This window comes from Spermophilus citellus (genome assembly GCF_964194105.1).
Source record: "Spermophilus citellus genome assembly, chromosome: 17".
Lineage (NCBI taxonomy): Eukaryota > Metazoa > Chordata > Mammalia > Rodentia > Sciuridae > Spermophilus > Spermophilus citellus.
The window spans coordinates 33,467,022-33,489,186 of NC_138199.1; the positions used below are offsets into that span (position 1 = coordinate 33,467,022).

The following is a 22,165-nucleotide window of genomic DNA, read 5'->3' on the forward strand; positions in this document are numbered from 1 at the left end:
AGCATCCTAGGTCCTCAAGCAACTCTGATTCTACCTTCTTTATCTAAATTTCATAAGCCTAATTTTTTATATTTCTCCAAATGGGTGGACTATTTTAAGTTAATCTACTTCCCATCTCTTAGTAGCGACTTTCTGCCTCTTCAAAAGTTATTCCTCATGCCATTTTATCTGAAATGTCTGCCCCATCCATACTAATCCATTAAACCTCCCCTATTTGCTCTTTTCTAATTTTTGTTTCTTTGCTCAGCAACATTTAGCACTCTCACAGTTCTTGAATGTAGTTGTTCAGTGGCAAGTGCTGATTCCCAGTTTAGCAGGTTCCATTTGTTGCAACTTTTTTATTTCATAGCCAATCATTTAACATCTCTTGAGTGTTTTCCTCAGTGAACTTAATAATACCTGCCCTGACTACTTTTTATTTGTTGAGATCAAATGTACATTTAAGCCCTTGAAAAAAAAAGGTGCTTATTAAATCTCTTTGTATATTTCATGTTTATGTAGCCTTCCAAAACAGATGAACAGGTCTGTCATTAAGGTTTATATCCCTGAACCTCACATACTCTAGGGCTTTTTAGATGCACCTTTAACAGGTGTTACCCTCTTTAGAAATGTATCCTGTTTTAGGTGACACTAGTGACTTGTTAAATTTTTTAATCTGCTTTCTCTTTTATTTTAGCTTTACTCACAGTGTCTGAAGAGGTTCGAAGTCGCTGTAGCCTCAAACATAGAAAGTCCCTTCTTCTTACTGACATTTCAATGGAAAATGTTCCCATGGATACGTATCCCATTCATCATGGTGATCCCAGCTATAGGTAAGTGGACTTACTCTTCCATAATTACATAATTATAATCAAGTTTCAATTTTCCAATGCCAGTGAAAGCAAGTGGCAGAATCATCTAGAAGATAACACAGAGGGGAATCTAGAGATAGTCAAGGAAGTGAAATAATAGTCTAGGAAGTCAAAACTATAAATATATAATATTTTATGAGTTAGAAATAGGATAGTTATCATTCTAGTCTCATTGTGTTAATGTTATCATTAGTTTGCCTTTGTTAAGCACAAACCAGTTGAATAACAGATGATTTGAAAGGATTAGGTTGCAGCAAAGGGTCTTGGAAAAAACAGGATGAAATAGAAGTAACAGTTGCATATTTCATGATAGAAGCTAAACCATGTAGATTTGTAAAACCATGCATGCCCACACAAAAATTGTGTTTACTTGTATCACATTAAAGTCATTAAGAAGCTTTCTTTAGTACAGATTTAGATGAAAATCAATGAAATTATGTTCAATGTTATATGTGATTTGAGGTAGTATATTTTTCAGTATAACTTGGAGAAATTAGATGAAATGACATCATTTGGGGATTTTTGGCATTTTCAATTAAACAAAAATATTTAATTTTAATTTTAATTTTTTGGGTACTGGGGATTGAACTCAAAGGCACTCGACCACTGAGCCACATCCCTAGCCCTATTTTGTTGCTTAGTGCTTCACTTTTGCTGAGCCTTGCTTTGAACTGGCAATCCTGTTGTCTCAGCTTCCAGAGCTGCTGAGATTACAGGCATGCGCCACCACACCCAGCTCTAAACAAAAATATCTTTAAGGTTTAGATACAACATTGAACATAGAATCTCTTATTTGTAGAGCTTATATTATTCAATTTATTAACTTTCTGCTTTTTAATAAAAAAGCCCTCCACGGTTTCCCAATAAGATTTTTAACAGTGTATGCAAAATTTATCTGCATATACTTGATATGCAGTAGTCTTATTCATTAGCCATTTTATGACTGTGTTTCTTCTGTCCTTTTTGTTATGGAAAGGAGAAAGTGAGTTTGCCTGACAGTTCCCCTGTCAAAGTTTGATTGACAGTTCCCAATCAAGCCAAATAATTTAAAGTTTGATTTTCTTGGTATTTAAACCAAGAAAATAATTGCCTAAACTTGATTTTTCTCTATTTAAAAAATCAGTGCAGGGCTGGGGTTGTAGCTCAGTGGTAGAGCGCTTGCCTAACATGTGTGATGCACTGGGTTCAATCCTCAGCACCACATAAAAATAAATTAGTAAATAAAGGGTTTTTTTTAAGTGCATTTAAGTTCAGAAGTATACAATATAGTGATCTGTTTAATTGTCTGTGTTTATTGTCTGCCTGAAAATTGCTGAAAGTAAATTTTAAGTGTTGTCACCACAAGTAAATTATAAATATGTGAAATAATGCATGTTATTTAGTTTGATTTAGTTATTCCGTGTATACATACACATACACAATTTTTACTTGTCAATTTAAAAAGTTAATTAAGAACTAGGTATATAGCTCAGTTGTAGAGTGTTTGTGTAGCATGCTTGAGGTTCTGGGCTTTAGCCCCAGCACCAAAAAAAAAAAAAATGTGAAAATGTTTAACAAGAAAAGCAATGAATACAATCAATGTAGTATAATTCTTTCTGTTTAGCCTTTGGTGAGTCCCTACTATGTACAAGATACCATGGCAAGGAAGTTAATATTTCCTGGGAATCCATTCAGAGTTTGTACTGTAAAGCCCTTTAAAGTGCAGTTTTAATATTAATTGCTGTCATTAGTAATAGAACAGCTACTTGGAATGGGCAAACATTGGTTGTATTTGTCACCATGTCAATTAATTCTTTCTGATTAAATCTCTTAGGACACTAAAGGAGAACCAACCATGGTCCTCTCCCAAAGGTTCTGAAGGGTACCTTGCAGCCAGCTATCCAACCGTAGGCCAAACCAGTCCCCGAGCCAGAAAATCCATGAGTTTGGACATGGGGCAGCCTTCTCAGGCCAACACTAAAAAGTTGCTTGGTTAGTTTATCTTAATTTTGTACAATTCTTAAATGTAGTATTATTCTGGAAAACAATCAGAGGCTTTCACACTTGAAAAGATTATTTGAAACTGTTTTATATTATCAAAATTTTTCTGTTTCACTGTGGCAAAGTCTTTGGTTTTTTTTTGGTACTGGGAATTGAACTCAGGGGTACTCAACCACTGAGCCACATCCCCAGCCATATTTTGTATTTTATTTAGAGACAGGGTCTCACTGAGTTGCTTAGCGCTTTGCTAAGTTGCTGAGGCTGGCTTTGAACTGTGTCTCAGACTCCCCAGCTGCTGAGATTATAGGTGTGCGCCACCACATCCAGCTCACTGTGGCAAAGTTTTTTTATGCCAGTTATAAGAGGGTTTGATAAATTAAGCCACTGTCAATTGAGATAGAGAAATTCAAATGAGACCTTGAAATAAGGGTTTGTTTATTTCCTGATTCTTTAAATACTACAACTCTTCTTGTTTTTCCCTTGGGTGGATAGCAGGCAATGGGAATAGGAAAACCATTAGACACCTACAAGAAGAAAAGAGTCTTGGTATACTCTGGGCTTTTGGGATATTTTGCAAAATTATCATTTGAAAGCAGAATACACCAAAATGGTATGAAGCTATGATAATAGTATTTCCCATGTTATCTTTGAAATGACAAAAAGTAAAATAATGTATTTTTCAATATTATAAGAAGGTTTAATTTTTGAGAGTTAAGATTGCTCAGTTCTACCAACATTCGTCTATGAAAAATACACCTAAAATGCTATAAGATCCTTTTCTGTTTCAGAAACTGAAAGTAAATTCCTGGAAGAGCCCACTGATCCACCTCACATCACAGAGGAAATGCAAAGCAGTTCTGTATTCCCTTTGAACTTTTCATTATTACTAGAATATGTTGGTATCTATTTCTATGACCAGCATTGTGAATGGTTCAGTGGAATTTCAGTTATCCATGCAAACATATTTAAATATCTTGAAGTAGTATTGGAAAAATGTTTGTGTTCATAAGGAAATTAGTAAACAAACAACAAAGTACAAAATAAATAACCTTCCAGTAAACCATGAAAGAAATGGAAACTGTGAATGATAATCACTGTTACTAGTCACAGAGATGTCTGTTACTTTTTGTTTGAGTTCTTTTCTGTTAATACTTTGTGGTAAATAATCTTCTAGGAGTTTCCTGGTTACTTTGTGTTTTGTAATTCTGGATTTTTGTGTCAAGGAAGTTGTCCCCCTTTCCCTTGATTTGAATGCCAGAATTAACACCCACAACTACTAATGAGGCAAATATGCAATGGTTTGCATCTTAAATGCTCAAGTGAAAATTAGACTGATGAGAGATGCCAAGTAAGCCATAAGTGAAAAACTAACCAGAGAAAATGTGGTATTGAATTCATTCAGTGCATGTTCAGGGTGCAAAATTTATGGTCTCTGCCCTGGAGGAGCTTATAGTTTCATGACCAAGACATAGTCAGCTCACCAGCATCAATAGCATCTGCCAGGAGCCATTACAGTGATGTAATAGGGAAACTGAGGTCTTGAGGAAATTATGGGAAAGCTGCAATAACATTTGAACCAAGTCTTGAAGATTTAATATATGTTTGCCAGGTAGACACAGGATAGAGAAGGGCATTTATTCAAGAGAAAGGAGGAATTGCCTGACTAAAGAAGTTAGGAAAGAACAGACAGTGCATTATGCCATCATGGGGAATGGTGTAGAAAATGAGGGTAGAGAAGAATCAGAACTTTACTGTGAAAGATTTTATGTGCCCTCTTCAGAGATTTAGAGATTTAGCCTTACCATGTATCAAGCAGAGATCTTTAAGTAAGTAAGAACATGATCAAATTTTATTTACTTTTTAGAAACTTTCTGGAAGCAATGTGGAGAAATAGGCAGAGATTTTGACTAGGGAACTGTTTAAGAGATTAATACAGTAGTCCAAGCAAAAAATGATGTAGCTCTGTGCTAAGGCAGGAACATCTTAAACACTTTATATCCAAGCGTTTTTCTTTTTAGCATATTCTTATTCATAGACATTGTGGTTAATTAAATTCCATATTCTGTAACTTTTGTTTATAGGAACAAGGAAAAGTTTTGATCACTTGATATCAGACACAAAGGCTCCTAAAAGGCAAGAAATGGAATCGGGGATCACAACACCCCCCAAAATGAGGAGAGTAGCAGAAACTGATTATGAAATGGGTGAGAAACAAAGTTAATATTTGATCTAGATCATTGACAATAAGGTGGGAGAGTATAGAAAAGCTGTATTTACTTTCCATCCATGTCTTTACATCTTCAGGATGCAATATAGAAATCCTTTTTTGTAAGATAAGCTCTACAGTCCTTAAAATGACAGTTATCCTGAAACCTGTGTAAAAAGTAATCAAATATATTATACACAGCATTGTAAATAGCTAGCCAAATTTTTGTGTAGATGAATAGTAATTCTGTATGATGTTTATGTTAATATTTAAAGTATCTACTGAAAACCTTTTGAACTTTAGAAGTGACATGAAAATATGTTAGGCAAAATGGTTGTCTACGTGCTCTGTTAATACAGCTGATTGTGTTAATCCATATCTTACTGCAGAAACTCAGAGGATTTCCTCATCACAACAGCACTCACATTTGCGTAAAGTTTCAGTGTCTGAATCAAATGTTCTTTTGGATGAAGAAGTACTTACTGATCCGAAGATCCAAGCGCTTCTTCTTACTGTTCTAGTAAGGATTTTTACTTTTTGAGAATTTTTTTCCCCCTCAAATTTTTATTCCAGTCTACTGTTAGGAGCCCCTTAATATTAAAAGCATGAAAGAAAGATCATCTACTTCTCACCAAAACAGATAACAGTCCAGCCACAAAATTTTTTTAAATGTTTATTTACTTTTCTGCATCTTGGCAGGCTACATTGGTAAAATACACCACAGATGAATTTGATCAACGAATTCTTTATGAATACTTAGCAGAGGCCAGTGTTGTGTTCCCCAAAGTTTTTCCTGTTGTGTAAGTATTTCCTTTTGTTTTTTTATTTTTGTTTTTATGGTACTGGGGACTTGAACCCAGAAGTACTTTACTACTGAGCTATATCCCTGGCATTTTTTTTTTTTTTTTTTTTTTTTTTTGAGTTAGGGTCTCTAAGTTTCCAAGACTGGTCTCAAACTTGAAATCCTCTTGCCTCAGCCTCCCAAGTCATTGGAATTACAGGCATGTACCACCATGCCTAGACAGCACTCCTTTTATTTTTAGCTAACTTTTATACCTGTCTTTATGTCAAATGCTTTATAAATATAGCATTAAATGGGCATGATAAAGCTAACTTAAGTTGGGCATGGGGGAACCCTGTAATCTCAGTGACTGAGGAGGCTGAGACAAGAGGACTACAATTTCAAGGCCAGCCTCAGCAATTTAGCCAGTCCATGGGCAACATAATGAGATTTGTCTCAAAATAAATTAAAAGGACTGGAGATGCAGCTCAGTGGTAAAGCTCCCCTGGGTTCAATCCCCAGTCCCTCCCCCACACTGAAAACAAAAAAACCCCACAAAGAACCCAAAGAAATTTAGGGTATTCTATTCCTGATCTATGCTTTCTATGTAGCATAATTGTTTCCTTAGTTTTGGTTAATCTTGTTTTTAAATTTCTAAATTTTATATAGTTAGATCTTATTTCTTTTTATTATTGGAGTGCAGCTAGGATTAGAAATAGCTTCTTACTAAGATTCCATTGGATCATATATTTCACTTCCCCAAAACTAATTTTGCTTTCTTTAATAATATTCAATTGGGCTGGGGTTGTGGCTCAGTGCTAGAGTGCTTGTCTACCATGTGTGAGGTACTGGGTACAATCCTAGCATCACATAAAAACAAATAAAGGAATTCAGTCCATATACAACTAAAATAAATAGATAAAATAAAGTTCCATCAACATCTAAAAAAATTTTTTTTAAATAATATTAAATTTGAATCCTTCCCCCCTACACCCCCGCTTTAAAGACAGGGTCTCACTGAGTTGCTCAGCACCTTGCTTTTTGCTGAGGCAGGCTTTGAAATCAAGATCCTGCCTCAACCTCCCGAGCCACTGGGATTACAGGTGTGTGCCACCACGCCCAGCTAGATTCAGGATTTTAAAGCACTAATTAGTATTAAATTTAGTTTTTTAACTCCCTGGGTACATATCAGCAGTCAGCAAAAAGAGATGGTTCTAAAACATGCTAAATGGCAGGCAGACTCCAACCTTGTGTTGAAAAAACATTCACCACAAGTATGATTAGAAATGATTATATGACACCTCTAGTTGTTTGATTTTACTGTATTTTCCCTGATGATTTAAAATGAAAGACAAACCCAACAAGCAAACACATAAATTCATTATAGAAAATTTGGGAAATATAGAAGAGTACCAGAAAGTTAAAAGTATTCATCTCAGCCTGGCACTGTGGTGCACACCTGTAATCCCAGTGGCTCAGGAGGTTGAGGCAGGAGGATCGAGAATTCAAAGCCAGCCTCAGCAACTTAGCAAGGCACTAAGCAACTCAGTGAGACCCTGTCTCTAAATAAAATACAAAATATAGGGCTGGGGATGTCGCTCAGTGGTTGAGTGCCCCTGAGTTCAATCCCTGGTACCCCCCTCCCAAAATAAAAGTATTCATCTTCCTTCAATTTTGTCACTTTGTTCTGAGGAATATATATCATACAAATATTTTAGTTTAAAAATCACCTAAAATGTTCCTTTATTGACTTCTATTTTTTTAGGCATAATTTGTTGGACTCTAAGATCAACACCTTATTGTCATTGTGCCAAGATCCAAATTTGTTAAATCCAATCCATGGAATTGTGCAGAGTGTGGTGTACCATGAAGAATCCCCACCACAATACCAAACATCTTACCTGCAAAGTAAATAAATATATCAGAAGGATGATTGATGAATTTGCTAATGTGTGCACTGTTGTAGAATGCACTGACTAGAGAATTCTTCATAATGGATAGGCTGCTTCATACTTTCTCCTATATAACCCATTTGTTTACTCAATTATGTGTTCAATATTGCTTGTGTTTAATATTTAATTTTATTAAAATATGGTTTTATACTAAGTTTATTTTAATTAAGTTTTAGTCTGCTTTGACATTGATTCTAAAATATTTTCAATGTGTGCATGCACAGGTTTTACCCATGAGCTATACAACTTAATTATTTCTGTTATGGTTAAAAGATATCTTGTTATAAGAGAAATATTTGATTTGTTGCAGGTTTTGGTTTTAATGGTTTATGGCGGTTTGCAGGACCTTTTTCAAAGGTAAGAAAAAATATTTTTCTCTTATTTTTGACTAAACAACAGTTTTATCCACATGAATGTTTCTGCTTTAAAACCACATAATATGCTGAGTATAATGGCACACACCTGTAATCCCAACAACTCGAGAGGCTGAGGCAGGAGGATCATGAGTTCAAAGCCAGCCTCAGCAATTTATTGAGGCCCTAAGAACTTAGGGAGACCCTGTCTCAAAATAAAAAATAAAAAGGACTGGTGATGTGGCTCAGTGATAAAGCACACCTCTGGGTTAAATCCTCAATACACAGAAGAAAACACACACACACACACACACACGCCTTTATTTATTTATTTTCATGTGGTGCTTGAGGATCGAACCCAGGGCCTCACACGCCTAGGTGAGCGCTCTACCGCTGAGCCACAACCCCAGCCCTATATTATTTATTTTTATATGGTGCTGAGGATTGAACCCAGTGCCTCACATGTGCTAGGCAAGCACTCTACCACTGAGCCACAACTCCAGCCCTATTCATTTGTTTTTATTGGTGCATTATACATAATAGTTGGATTCATTATGCCATATTCCTGCATGTGCATAACATAATTAAACACAGTGTTTTTAGGAAAGTTGTTCATTGTAAAATTTATTTTCCTATCTTGTGACTAGCAAGGATCATTATCTTATGAAGATATTTTGACATCCAGCTGTTGCATTAGATTCATTCCTCTTTGTTCATTTTGTTCTTTGATTGGCATTAGTTGTTATAGTGCTAATAAATCTGTATTTGCTACATAAATCTGTATTTAATTATTTTCTCTGTATATGTCCTCTCTCCAAATTGATGGAAGTTCCTTGAAGGCAGGACTTCTATTTCTTTTCCCCGACATTCCTGGTGCAGGGTTCTAGGTAGAGGGGTGTTAATATGAATTATCTAAACCTTGTTCTGGTTTTAAAAATTGGGTATTTAGTTTATATTGTCTTTTAACTATGACTGAATATCTCTTGATATGAACAGGTTTTCACTAAAAAAAAGCAGGCCTGAAGTCCCAGAAATAAGCTTTTGTAGTTGGATTGCCATAACCCTCAGAGCTCTTTGCAGTGTCTAGTTAGTGGAATATAAATAGCAGCTGGGATGATTCTCTGCTCATTTTCTCTGTTTTGGAAAATTGGCTAGACATCATTCCTGATGATTATATTGTCTTAGTATTAAATTCAGTCTGTGCATGGCTTTCAGAAATTGTAGGTTCATCTGGAAGCTTTAAGCGTAAGCTGAATAAAATTCCCAATTGTAAGCCAGTCTATAAATATTACTCCATTCCCCCTTTTTTAATGATCTATAACAGACAAAGGAAGAAAAATAATAAATTAAGCCCCAAATAAAAATTAACCTTTTTTTTGGCTTCAGAGGGAATTTTTTTTTAATGGAGCTAAAATAATTTCCTATTTTCCATTACAGCAAACACAAATCCCAGACTATGCTGAGCTTATTGTTAAGTTTCTTGATGCCTTGATTGACACGTACTTGCCTGGAATTGATGAAGAAACCAGTGAGGAGTCCCTCCTGACACCCACATCTCCTTACCCTCCTGCACTGCAGAGCCAGCTTAGTATCACTGCCAACCTTAACCTCTCTAATTCCATGACCTCACTTGCAACTTCCCAGCATTCCCCAGGTCAGTAAATGTGATCTTTATATGACTTTAAGCAATAAGATTAAGTTACCAACATTAGGAATTCCCTTGTGATCAGATTATTACAGGTTTTACCTTTTCCTCATGAGATTCACCTTATATTTCTTCTTTACCTTGTACCTGAGCTAAATGTTGTTAACCCTATAAAGTTTTCTACCTTCTAACAAATTGTATGTAAGATAGTGAAATGTTCATAGTGTTCACATAGGTTTCCAGGGTTGATAGGATTTTCAGAGTTTGGGTAAGAAGGGTAATCTAAGTTGCATTACCCTTTAAGTGAACATAACTACAGTTCTTTTACTAGTATACCATACATTCCCCTAAGGACTTCTGTGTCTCTAATATTGCATACCACATCAAAAAAAAAAAAAAAAAAAAAAAAAAAATATATATATATATATATATATATATACACACACACACAAAATCTGATAGTACCCCACTTCTTGCTACAAGCAATAACCCAACAATCTTGAAACTATCTAGGTTTAAACAAACAACCAGACCAAAAAAGTCATCTTAAAAAAAAAATCCTCTAAATCATAAATATAGTCCTCATTTAGAGTCATTTTTAGGTCCAAGTAGATAAAGTATGCCAAGTTAGCATGCAACTTAGAGGTCAATACACTGAGAAATAATAGCTGAGTGTGGTGGCATATGACTTTTATCCCAGCTACTCAGGAGGACTATAAATTCAAGACCAGCTTGAGCAATGTAGTGAAATCCTGTTTCAAAAGTAAAATTTAAGTTCTGGGGATATAACTCAGTGGTAGTACACTAGCCTGGTATTTTTTTAGGCCTGGGTTCAATCCTCAGTACCACAGAAATAACAGCAAAACCTAATACCGCCAGAGGGATTGAGATAAACAAGAACAAGACAGTAGAAATGGCAAATCTGCAGAACTCTGGGCTCGTTCATTGTCAGAGTGAAAGGTTGTAAACAATTCTGGGTGACCCCAGAGGTACCATTCATCACAGAACTGATGCTGTTGTAGGTGTTGTAATGACAGTGGGCAATGAAGGAAAATAGATTTTGTTCCTTTTTTCTTTCTTTTAGGTCATATTTTCAATTTAGAAAAATTACCTTCTAAAATGGTTACAATAAAAGAAGGATTTGAGGGGCTCAGTGGTAGAGCACTTGTCTAGCATGAATAAGGGGCTGGGTTCACCAAAAAAAAAAAAAAAAAATCTCAAGGATTTGTTTTTTAAAGTTCCATTTTCTGAAATAGTCACTTGTAATACACCTCATTCTGAAAGGAAGTCCTTTTAGATAGTTTATATAGTTCTTTTAAGTGTTAGTTCGTTTTGTTTTGTTTTTCTAAAAGTCAAATAATAACACTGAGCATGGAGGCACATGCCTATAATCCCAGCTACTTGAGAAGCTGAGACAGGAGGATCATAAATTCCAGGCCAGCCAGAGCAATTTCATGAGACCCTGTCTCCAAATAAAAAGGGTTGGGGATGTAGCTCAATTGTAGAGTGCTTGCCTAGCATGCGTGAGGCCCTGGGTACAATCGCCAGTATTGCCAAAAAATAAAATAAAGTAAAATATTGTATCATCTCAAATGATATAGCTATTCTGTTATGGTCATGGGCCATAAAAAGACTATCTAGTTTATAATCCCAGTATTGCATTAACATTTCAAATTCTACAATACTTTTGAAGAATATGAAGAATTTGGCATGAGATTTAGAATGAGACCATCTAGGATATTATGCATATATATATACACCATTTTGTCAAATAATTATATTCGACTTTTTTTTTTTAATTTTTTTAGTATTTATTCTTTAGATTTCGGCGGACACAACATCTTTGTTTGTATGTGGTGCTGAGGATCGAACCTGGGCCGCACGCATGCCAGGCGAGTGCGCTACCGCTTGAGCCACATCCCCAGCCCTATATTCGACTTTTTTTATAAATTTATTTTATTTACTTTTTATGTGGTGCTGAGGATCCAACTCAGTGCCTCACACATGGTAGACAAGTGCTGTACCACTGAGACACAACCCCAGCCCTTATATTCTTAACATTTATTTATCAATACTTTCACAGGAAATTCTTTTTCCCCCACAAAGTAAGAGGAGCCTGCCCAACTTTTTTTCCATATAACCATGGTCATTTGCCCTGGTCACTTATTCTCTAGGACATTATTTCTTCAGGTTTGGTCTCAGACCAGCAGCATCAGGATCTTTAGGGAGCTTATTAGAACTACAAATGCTAGAGTCTCATCCCAGACCTCCTGCACCAGAAACTCCAAGAGTGGGGACCCTCCAGTAATCAATGTTTTAGTAAAAGTCTGATACTATCTAGGATCTGCCTGTGGTCCTGCCCCATTTTCATCATTTCAGCCCTCCAGGCCAGGAAGAACTTAAATTTACTTTCTTACCTATACTGCAGCCACTGGATACTTCCTTCTCTACTCCCCTCCCCTCCCCCACACTCACGTAAATTCTTAAGAGTTCTGAACTGGAGAGCCATACAGGTAATTTAATTCTAGGCTAACAGTGTTGTATGCAATGAGGAAACTGAGCTTTAGAAGCATTGGGTTAATTGCTTTATCCCACAGCTTCTATTTAGAACCAAGGCTGTACTCTTTCTTTTGCCTTCTCTGTTTATCTGTCATCTTCTTTCCTTTCTCTTTCCTTCCCCTTCCTTCTCTCCTTCATTTGTGTATTTCTATCTCATTGCTTCTGCTGCCTTAACCTAAAATCAACGTTTTCTTTTGTGGAGCTCCCTATTTTCTGGGTTATTTTGTTGTTTAGAATTATCAACCACTAAAGTTGGTTAGAGTTAGAAAATTCACATGGGTTGGAGTGCAACTTGGGTACATCACTTGCCTAGCATGCATGAGGCTCTGAGTTTAGTCCCTAGCACTGAAAAATAAATAAATAAACTGTATACTCCTCCTACTTTTAAAGTTTGGTTAGTTTGACCAAACTTTTGTGTCTTAGGCTGCAAAAATGGTGTTAAACATATCAAAATGATTAGTTTTTTCATTGACCTTTTTTTTTTTTTTTTAAAGCAGACTAATTGTTAGGGAGATTCTTGTCCATCTTATGTAATGGAGACAAAAAAAAAATCAGGTTAAGAGTAAGGTATTAGTATAGGTTCCCCTGCTAGTCAATTAATTGCTTATGTCCAATGTATTTGGACATTAGCCATACCACTTGCTTTGGTAGAACAATCTTACTCTATAACTTCTTATTTTGAATTGTTCTTAAACCAGGTACAATCCTAGAGAGTTGGGAAGCTGAGGCAGGAAGATCACAAGTTCAAGATCAGCCTTGGCAATTTATCAAAACCCTGTCCCAAAATAAAAATTAAGAAAGGGCTGGGAATGTGTTTCAGTGGTAGAGCCATCCCTGAGTTCAGTCCCCAATACTCCAAAAAATAAAAAAGAATTGTTTTTAAAAACCAGAGAATATACTGGGCCTGATGGTATATGCCTTAACCCCAGCTACTTGGAAAGCTGAGACAGGATGTTTGTAAATTCAAGGCCAGCCCAGTCAATTGAGCAAAACGCTGTCTCAAAATAAAATAAAGGACTGTAGGAGTATTTCAGTGGTAGAATTCTCCTGAGTTCAATCCCCAGTCCCATTTAAAAAAAAAAAAAAAAAAAAAAAAGGACAGCACATAAAGTTTTGGTTATGGTTCCAAACTAATGATGTCACCCCTAGTAGTTCTGCAAAGATGACTGCCTGAATAGACTGCTAACACCCTGGAAATCTCTGAGTACTCCCAAAAGAAACTGAAGTTTTAAAAATAATGGAAATATTTAAATCATAGCGTTCACACCTCCCCTCTATCTAAAGTGTGTTGCTTGCCTCATTTACTACATGTGTTTGGAGTTACTTTTCCATAGTGACTTTCCTAGAAAGCCCCTTTGTATCTTTAAATTGTGGGCTTATGGGGATGGGATTTTAAATCAGTGGTAGAGTGCTTGCCTTGCCTAAGGCCCTGAATTCGATCCTCAGGACAACATTATAAAAAATAAATTAAATAAAGGTATTATGTCCATCTGCAACTAAAAATATTTTTTTTTAAATTGTGGGCTCTGGCTGGGGTTGTGGCTCAGAGGTAGAGTGCTCGCCTAGCAGATGCAAGGCCCTGGGTTTGATCCTCAGCACCACATAAAAATAAATAAAATAAAGGTATCGTGTCCAACTACAAAATAAATATTTTTTTTAAATTGTGGGTTTATCTCCACAAAAGGATCCTAATTTCTTCATAAATAATTATTATGGTTTTATTGTTTGCTCTCATGGTAATTATATATATATTGTTTCACATCTTGATCTCCCATGTAATTTTATATCTTTATTTCCTTGTTTCTTTATGGGTTGAGTTTGCTGATGACAAAGAACTAAAAGAAGCAACAAATCTTTTGGTACCAGGGCACTTTGCCACTGAGCCACATTCCCAGGCCTTTTTTAAATTTTTTAATTTTGAGACAGGGTCTTGCTAAATTGCTGAAGGCCTCACTAAATTGTTGGGACTGGTCTTGAGCTTATGATCCGACTACCTTAGCCTCCCTGGTTGTTGGGATTACAGGTGTTCACCACCTCACCTAGCTACCAAAGCAGTGTATCTTATTCAAATTCCTAACTTATTCTAGCATTTCAACTTTGCTATTTAATTGCATAGAAACCAAAAAATATTTCCTTATCTCCTTTTCCAGCAGCCAATTCCTAAGCAGTTACATTTAAAGAAGCTCTGTGTCACTGGCTGAAATAGAGAATAAGTGACTTGCCATCAAATTACCCAGCATCAACTAGCACCATGCCTACTGAGCTTTAAGCAGTCAGAGGCTCTGTTGCCTATTTAAAAAAGCAAAAGTTGATCTTCACACAAGCTATCTTTTTGCTGCAAACTTTCCATGTCAGGCAAGACCCTGCTTTGGTGCATAACAGGTTCAGCCACTAAATTGTATTTTCTTTTGGTCTCCAGCATTCATTTGCTTGCAGATCAACTAGATAAGATGATGAACTAACTTCTTCTGCCTCACTCCAATTCTTGCCCTTCAGCATTAGAGACCTCACCTAAATAAAAATGTTGTGACACTTCAGTCTTCAGCTTTGAGGAAGTCATATTCACTTAAACTAGTTATCTCTGAAAATTCATAATTCTACATTTTAAAGTAATGCATAAATGATTGTCTTCTGAACCCAGAGTTCAGTGCACATGAAATCGTGTTTATTGTAACCCATTAGCTAAATGGACTTACAACTTTGCCTCTTCAGCTTTTCTCAAATGCTACTAAGAACATCCTGAAGAGAATACTTTATTCCATGATATAAAAGAATATTTCAGATGTGATCTGTTGATCCTTATGAGGCCCAGTGTAGCTAAGTTTGACTGAATTGAAGAACCAGGATTAAAACTAGAAAATAAAACCTGTCTACCTTTAATTAAAAAAAAAAAAAAGGCAATTATGGAACTATCTCTTTGTGTAAACCCAAGCCTTGTGTGGTTTTCCCAGCTAATTTTTTTAAAATTAAAGTCTTATGTTGAATACTTTATGCATTTCAAGTGTAGTCTTCCTTCATCCTGTTTAGCTATTAAAGAGCAAGTGTAGTAGAAATAAAAATCCTAATAGAATTACATGGACTTAATACTTATTAAAAAGTGAAATAGATCCATTTCCAAAGTATTAAAATTTCTATTCTATCATAGGGTCTCCTAACACTTTTTGCACTGTAATTTAAAGCAGTAAGCATTTAAACACCTATTTTGTAGGTGTGCATTAGATACTCTGGGATATTTAAAGATGGGCGAGGCCCTGGTCACCAGGGACTAGAAAGTTTTTGCCCATGGATCTCATTCTTGGTTTTAAGTTCTTTCTTTCTGATTCAGGCTGTTTAACAATTTCTACTAAGGCAGGATATATGTCTCCAAGAGATTTCAGAGTAGTAAGGGTGGCAGGTGTGCATAGACCTCATTTATGATATTTCTTATGTTGAATCTTGTACTATAAATTATTTGGATGGGGTCTGTGGCTTTACTCAGTGGTAGAGCGCTTGCCTAGCATTTGTGAAGCACTGGGTTTGACCCTAGCACCACATAAAAATAAATAAAAACAAAGGTATTGTGTCCATTTACAGCTAAAAAAAAATTGTTTTTAATTATATGGATAGTTCAAAGGGACATTTCTTAAATAGTGTTATGGCAAAAATTTAAGATTTTACCTCAAAAAGATATGAGAGGTTTGTTGTATTTTTAAATGAGCCTATGATCCATTTTCAGTGTTTATTTTTAACTAGGAAAAAGGTCCTTAATTTTATCCTTTTATCAGTTTTTTTTTAAACTACAAAAAGGTTCCTAATTTTGTCCTTTTATCAGCTAATTTTACTACTAGTACTAGGGCATGAATTTTTTAGAGCAAAGAATCTGCATTTTCTTTTTTTTTTCTTTTTTCTTTTTTTTTTTAAAGAGAGAGTGAGAGAGAGGGGGGGACAGAGAGAGAATTTTAATATTTATTTATTTTTTCGTAGTTCTCGGCGGACACTACATCTTTGTTTGTATGTGGTGCTGAGGATCGAACCTGGGCTGCACGCACGCCAGGCGAGCACACATCCCCAGCCCAGAATCTGCATTTTAGATTCACTTTTTCCACTTTATTTTTTGGCTTCATCCAAGCCTGGCTCCTCTTCCTCCGGGGAAACAGGGTAGATCAGCTAGTAGTAATCATAAGCATTCCTGGACCAGTTAGTGCTAACAGTTGTGTACATGGAGGGATATTTCATCAAAACCATTTCTCTAAAATGAGGCTTAGCTCTGAGTCAGTAATGCTTCTAATGTGTTTATTAGGTTTAAAACATCTCCCTTTTAGAAGAAATTTAAAGGCCCCTCTTTTTGAGATGACTTGAAATCTTTCAAAGTATTTTAATGTTTTAAATACTGTTTATGGTATCACCAGAGCTCTATTTGGTGTTGGTTTGTTTTCTTTCTCTTTCTTTGTTATTACTCTGTATTAAGGAAGAAAAAAACTTTAAGCAATGACATGGTATAACTTTTCTAAATTTTCATCTCACTTTTAGTTTAATTCTTGATTTAAACCCAAATTCTTAATTCTAATACAAATGGTAAAAGTATAGCTATTTAGGAAATTAATGGTCAGAGTTTAGTAATTAAACCCAGACTCCAAGCCAGGTGTGATGGTGCATGCCTGTAATCCCAGCAGCTCAGCAGGCTGAGGCAGGAGAATCAAAGGTTTGAAGCCAGCCTCAGCAATTTAGCAAAGCTTTTAAGCAAACCTAGTGAGAACCTCAAAATAAAAAAAGGGCTGGGGATGTGACTCTGAGGTTAAGGGCCCTTGGTTTCATTCCCTGGTACCCCCCCCCCCCCCCCGCAAAAAAAAAAAAAAAAAAAAAAAAAACCTCCTTCAAACTAGGGAACAGAGTAATTATCCAGAATCTAATCATTTTTCACCCTTTTAAAAAAAAAACTTATTGATACCACTCCTTTGTTTTTTCTTCCATTCTGTATCTGTGCAGCTTCTCTACCTTGCTCTAAATCAGCAGTTTTCATGCAGCTGCTCCCTCATCAAGGTACTCCTCGCTTTCATTGTCCTTGCACGAAATACTGCTTGCCTGGTACTCATCCTGGGCACATGGCATGAGACATCACTCACCAATCCCTGGAAGCTCAGTCTGCCTTTAGGCGCCAGGGGAACATATAAAGTTATTGCTTTATAAGGTCTGGGGGCTTACAGAACTGCAGATCCAATGTGTTCTGTCCTTTGAAGGAGCCACGTAGACCCACCTTGAGCACTGAAGCTGCAGTTTTGGCTCTAGACTAACACAACAGGTTAACAAGAATTCAAGGGAGAGCCAGGTATGGTGGTGCACACCTGTAATCCCAACTACTATGAAAGCTGAGGCAGGAGAATTACAAGTTCAAGTTCTTAAATCTAATACAAATGGTAAAAGTATAGCTATTTAGGAAATTAATGGTCAGAGTTCAGTAATTAAACTGAACTAAATTGCCTGGCCAATTTAGCAAGACCTTATCTCAAAATTTAAAAAGAAAAAGACACAAGAGAGGGTCAGTAGTGAAAAAGCAGGACATGTGGTTTGAGGAAGTTTTTTTTTTTCTTTAAAGCTTAGAAAATACTTGATTTTCGGGTTGGAGTTGTGGCTCAGCGGTAGAGCGCTCACCTAATGTGAGTGAGGCCCTGGGTTCGATCCTTAGCACCACGTAAAAATTAAAAAAAAAAATAAAAGGTATTGTGTCCAACTATAACTAAATAAATATTTTTAAAAAAAGAAAATAGAAAATACTTGATTTTCCCCCAAAATTATGCCAACTCCAGTGTTTTCATAGACATTAAAGCTGGCTATCCTCTATTGCTTGTGTTTTTTAAAAGGACTATGGTAATTAGCTCTATGGACTAAGAAGGAAAAATGTGGCACACTGTGTCTACCTTATAAAAGATCCTTTTTATTCTTCTGTAAGTTTACAGAAAGATTAAAGCTGAGACAGAAAAAGAAGTGTTAGCAATTGGTGAAAGTCTATTACAATGTTTTCTAAAATCTTAGTTACAATTTTTTGTATCTAGCTCAAAATACAAATATTCCAAATGTTTTATATTTAACATGTCTCCATTAATGTATTTACTATAGCATAAGAATAAACTATAGTTATCATGGTTACCTTTCTAAGAACATTTCTTACATTTTGTTCTTATTTACATTCACTTCATTAATTTTATAAATTCCTAGTATAAGATTTAAGTCCTATGCTTTTGTTCTAAAACCAAAGCTTAGTATATCATTTAGTCTTTTTATTTAGATATTAGGAATATGAAAATTTATATAGTAATTATTTGTGTGCAAACATTCTTCACCCAGATTTTTTTTTCTGATTTTTCTAACAACCTTTTGAAACAGGCAAGGTCTGCCATTATCCTGAATTGCCGACTTAACTAGAGCCAAGATGCCCTGGGATGTAGCTTAGTGGTAGAGCATGAATTCAGCATGATCCCAGGATTCAATCCCCAACTCCCAAATAGAAGGACAGAAAGAACAAGAGCTAAATAAAAGTTCTGATCCAACCAACAAGATGCAAAATTTGGTCCTCAAACATCTGTGCTAGATCATAAGAGTTTTCTGATAGTTTTGTCATATTGTATAATAAACTAAGCCATGTGTGGCCAGGTAACCTACCAGTGCTCCTGTGCAGTTAGTGGAGATGTGGCTTATTATTAGTCTTTCATTTTTTCCAGTATAATGTCTCACAAATTACCTAAACCATTTTTCTTCAACTTCTCAAGAGCTTTACATTTTTGCTATTTGTCAGGCTGGGGTTGTACATCACTAGCTATCAAAATAAGCAAACCCTGATACCTGCCTTCAAGGAACTTATGTCTCACAGGGGAGACAGACCTGTAACTATAATGTGATCTAATAGTTCTTTTCCCTACTTACTTGTTTATGACTTTGGCCAATAACACCTTTTAATTTAGGATTTTGTCTTTATCTGGAACCACCACACTTGGTTTGAAGCATCATGCTGTTAATACACTGCCAAAGAGAATTTTCAGCTTCTTCTGCCCTGCATGTTTATAACTGGCTGATGTTTGACCACAGCCTATCTGGGGGCGGGGGGGGGGGGATTTAAACTAGCAGGACCAATGGAAGTGTTAGCTTTATTTCCTTTGGATGGCGGCCCCTGGGTTTCTGTCAACTCTTGGATTTTTGGCCTTTTGCCTGCTGGAGGTGGGAAGAGAGAGCCAGTAATTTAGGGGGCATAACAGAAACTAAAACACAAAGCTTCTGAGGGGACTTGATGAAAAGAAGTACAATACCAAGGGCTTTCTCTTTTTTTTTTATTTTTTTAATTTTTATTATTTATTTATTTATTTATTGTTCAAAACATTACAAAGATTGCAGAATCACATCCGTTACATATCCACATTTTTACATAATGCCATATTAGTAACTGTTGTATTCTGCTGCCTTTCCTATCCTCTACTATCCCCCCTCCCCTCCCCTCCCCTCCCATCTTCTCTCTCTACCCCATCTACTGTAATTCATTTCTCTCCTTGTTTTTTTTTTCCCCATTCCCCTCACAACCTCTTATATGTAATTTTATATGACATTGAGGGTCTCCTTCCATTTCCATGCAATTTCCCTTTTCTCTCCCTTTCCCTCCCACCTCATGTCTCTGTTTAATGTTAATCTTTTCCTCCTGCTCTTCCTCCCTGCTCTGTTCTTAGTTGCTCTCATTATATCAAAGAAGACATTTGGCATTTGGTTTTTAGGGATTGGCTAGCTTCACTTAGCATAATCTGCTCTAGTGCCATCCATTTCCCTGCAAATTCTATGATTTTGTCATTTTTTATTGCTGCATAGTACTCCATTGTGTATAGATGCCACATTTTTTTTTATCCATTCATCTATTGAAGGGCATCTGGGTTGGTTCCACAGTCTAGCTATTGTGAATTGTGCTGCTATGAACATCGATGTGGCAGTATCCCTGTAGCATGCTCTTTTAAGGTCTTCGGGGAATAGTCCGAGAAGGGCAATAGCTGGGTCAAATGGTGGTTCCATTCCCAGCTTTCCCAGGAATCTCCATACTGCTTTCCAAATTGGCCGCACCAATTTGCAGTCCCACCAGCAATGTACAAGTGTACCCTTTTCCCCACGTCCTCGCCAGCACTTGTTGTTGTTTGACTTCAGAATGGCTGCCAATCTTACTGGAGTGAGATGGTATCTTAGGGTGGTTTTGATTTGCATTTCTCTGACTGCTAGAGATGGTGAGCATTTTTTCATGTACTTGTTGATTGGTTGTATATCCTCCTCTGAGAAGTGTCTGTTCAGGTCCTTGGCCCATTTGTTGATTGGGTTATTTGTTATCTTATTGTCTAATTTTTTGAGTTCTTTGTATACTCTGGATATTAGGGCTCTATCTGAAGTGTGAGGAGTAAAAATTTGTTCCCAGGATGTAGGCTCCCTATTTACCTCTCTTATTGTTTCTCTTGCTGAGAAAAAACTTTTTAGTTTAAGTAAGTCCCATTTGTTGATTCTTGTTATTAACTCTTGTGCTATGGGTGTCCTATTAAGGAATTTGGAGCCCGACCCCACAATATGTAGATCGGAGCCAACTTTTTCTTCTATCAGACGCAGAGTCTCTGATTTGATATCAAGCTCCTTGATCCATTTTGAGTTAACTTTTGTGCATGGCGAGAGAAAGGGATTCAATTTCATTTTGTTGCATATGGATTTCCAGTTTTCCCAGCACCATTTGTTGAAGATGCTATCCTTCCTCCATTGCATGCTTTTAGCCCCTTTATCGAATATAAGATAGTTTTAATTTTGTGGATTGGTTTCTGTGTCCTCTATTCTATATCATTGGTCCACCCGCCTGTTTTGGTACCAGTACCATGCTGTTTTTGTTACTATTGCTCTGTAGTACAGTTTGAAATCTGGTATCGCTACACCTCCTGATTCACACTTCCTGCTTAGAATTGCTTTTGCTATTCTGGGTCTTTTATTTTTCCATATGAATTTCATGATTGCTTTATCTATTTCTATAAGAAATGCCATTGGGATTTTGATTGGCATTGCATTGAACCTATAGAGAACTTTTGGTAATATCACCATTTTGATGATGTTAGTTCTGCCTATCCATGAACAGGGTATATTTTTCCCATCTTCTAAGATCTTCTTCTATTTCTCTCTTTAGGGTTCTGTAGTTTTCATTGTATAAATCTTTCACCTCTTTTGTTAGGTTGATTCCCAAGTATTTTATTTTTTTTTTTTAGGATATTGTGAATGGGGTGGTTTTCCTCATTTCCAGTTCAGAAGATTTGTCGCTGATATACAGGAATGCCTTTGATTTATGCGTGTTGATTTTATATCCTGCCACTTTGCTGAATTAATTTATTAGCTCTAGTAGTTTCTTTGTAGACCCTTTTGTGTCTTCTAGGTATAGGATCATATCATCCGCAAATAGTGATAATTTAAGTTCTTCTTTTCCTATCTTAATGCCTTTCTTTTGTCTGTCTAATTGCTCTGGCCAGTATTTCGAGAACTATATTGAATAGAAGTGGTGAGAGAGGGCATCCCTGTCTTGTTCCAGATTTTAGAGGGAATGCCTTCAGTTTTTCTCCATTTAGAATGATGCTAGCCTGAGGCTTAGCATATATAGCTTTTATAATGTTGAGGTAAGTTCCTGTTATCCCTAGTTTTTCTAATGTTTTGAACATAAAGGGATGCTATACTTTGTCGAATGCTTTTTCTGCGTCTATCGAGATGATCATTGGTTCTTATCTTTATGTCTATTGATTTGGTGAATAACGTTTATTGATTTCCGTATATTGAACCAGCCTTGCATCCCAGAGATGAATCCTACTTGATCATGGTG

The 22,165-nt window shown here is 36.2% G+C and overlaps 1 protein-coding gene across 6 annotated transcripts in view; it reads left to right on the forward strand.

The window, feature by feature from the left end:
• Window positions 1-22,165, forward strand: part of NF1 (neurofibromin 1) — a 249,204-nt gene that overhangs the window by 214,423 nt on the left and 12,616 nt on the right. For 5 of the 6 annotated variants that reach the window (XM_081269998.1, XM_081269996.1, XM_081269999.1 and 2 more), the window contains 8 exons: window positions 677-812; window positions 2,665-2,822; window positions 4,913-5,035; window positions 5,427-5,557; window positions 5,737-5,837; window positions 7,584-7,726; window positions 8,081-8,127; window positions 9,561-9,777. In XM_081269998.1, the coding sequence (XP_081126124.1) occupies window positions 677-812; window positions 2,665-2,822; window positions 4,913-5,035; window positions 5,427-5,557; window positions 5,737-5,837; window positions 7,584-7,726; window positions 8,081-8,127; window positions 9,561-9,777 (1,056 nt within the window). Of the gene's footprint in view, window positions 1-676; window positions 813-2,664; window positions 2,823-4,912; window positions 5,036-5,426; window positions 5,558-5,736; window positions 5,838-7,583; window positions 7,727-8,080; window positions 8,128-9,560; window positions 9,778-22,165 lie in introns of those variants that run through there. The other variant, XM_081270001.1, reaches the window with a different exon arrangement.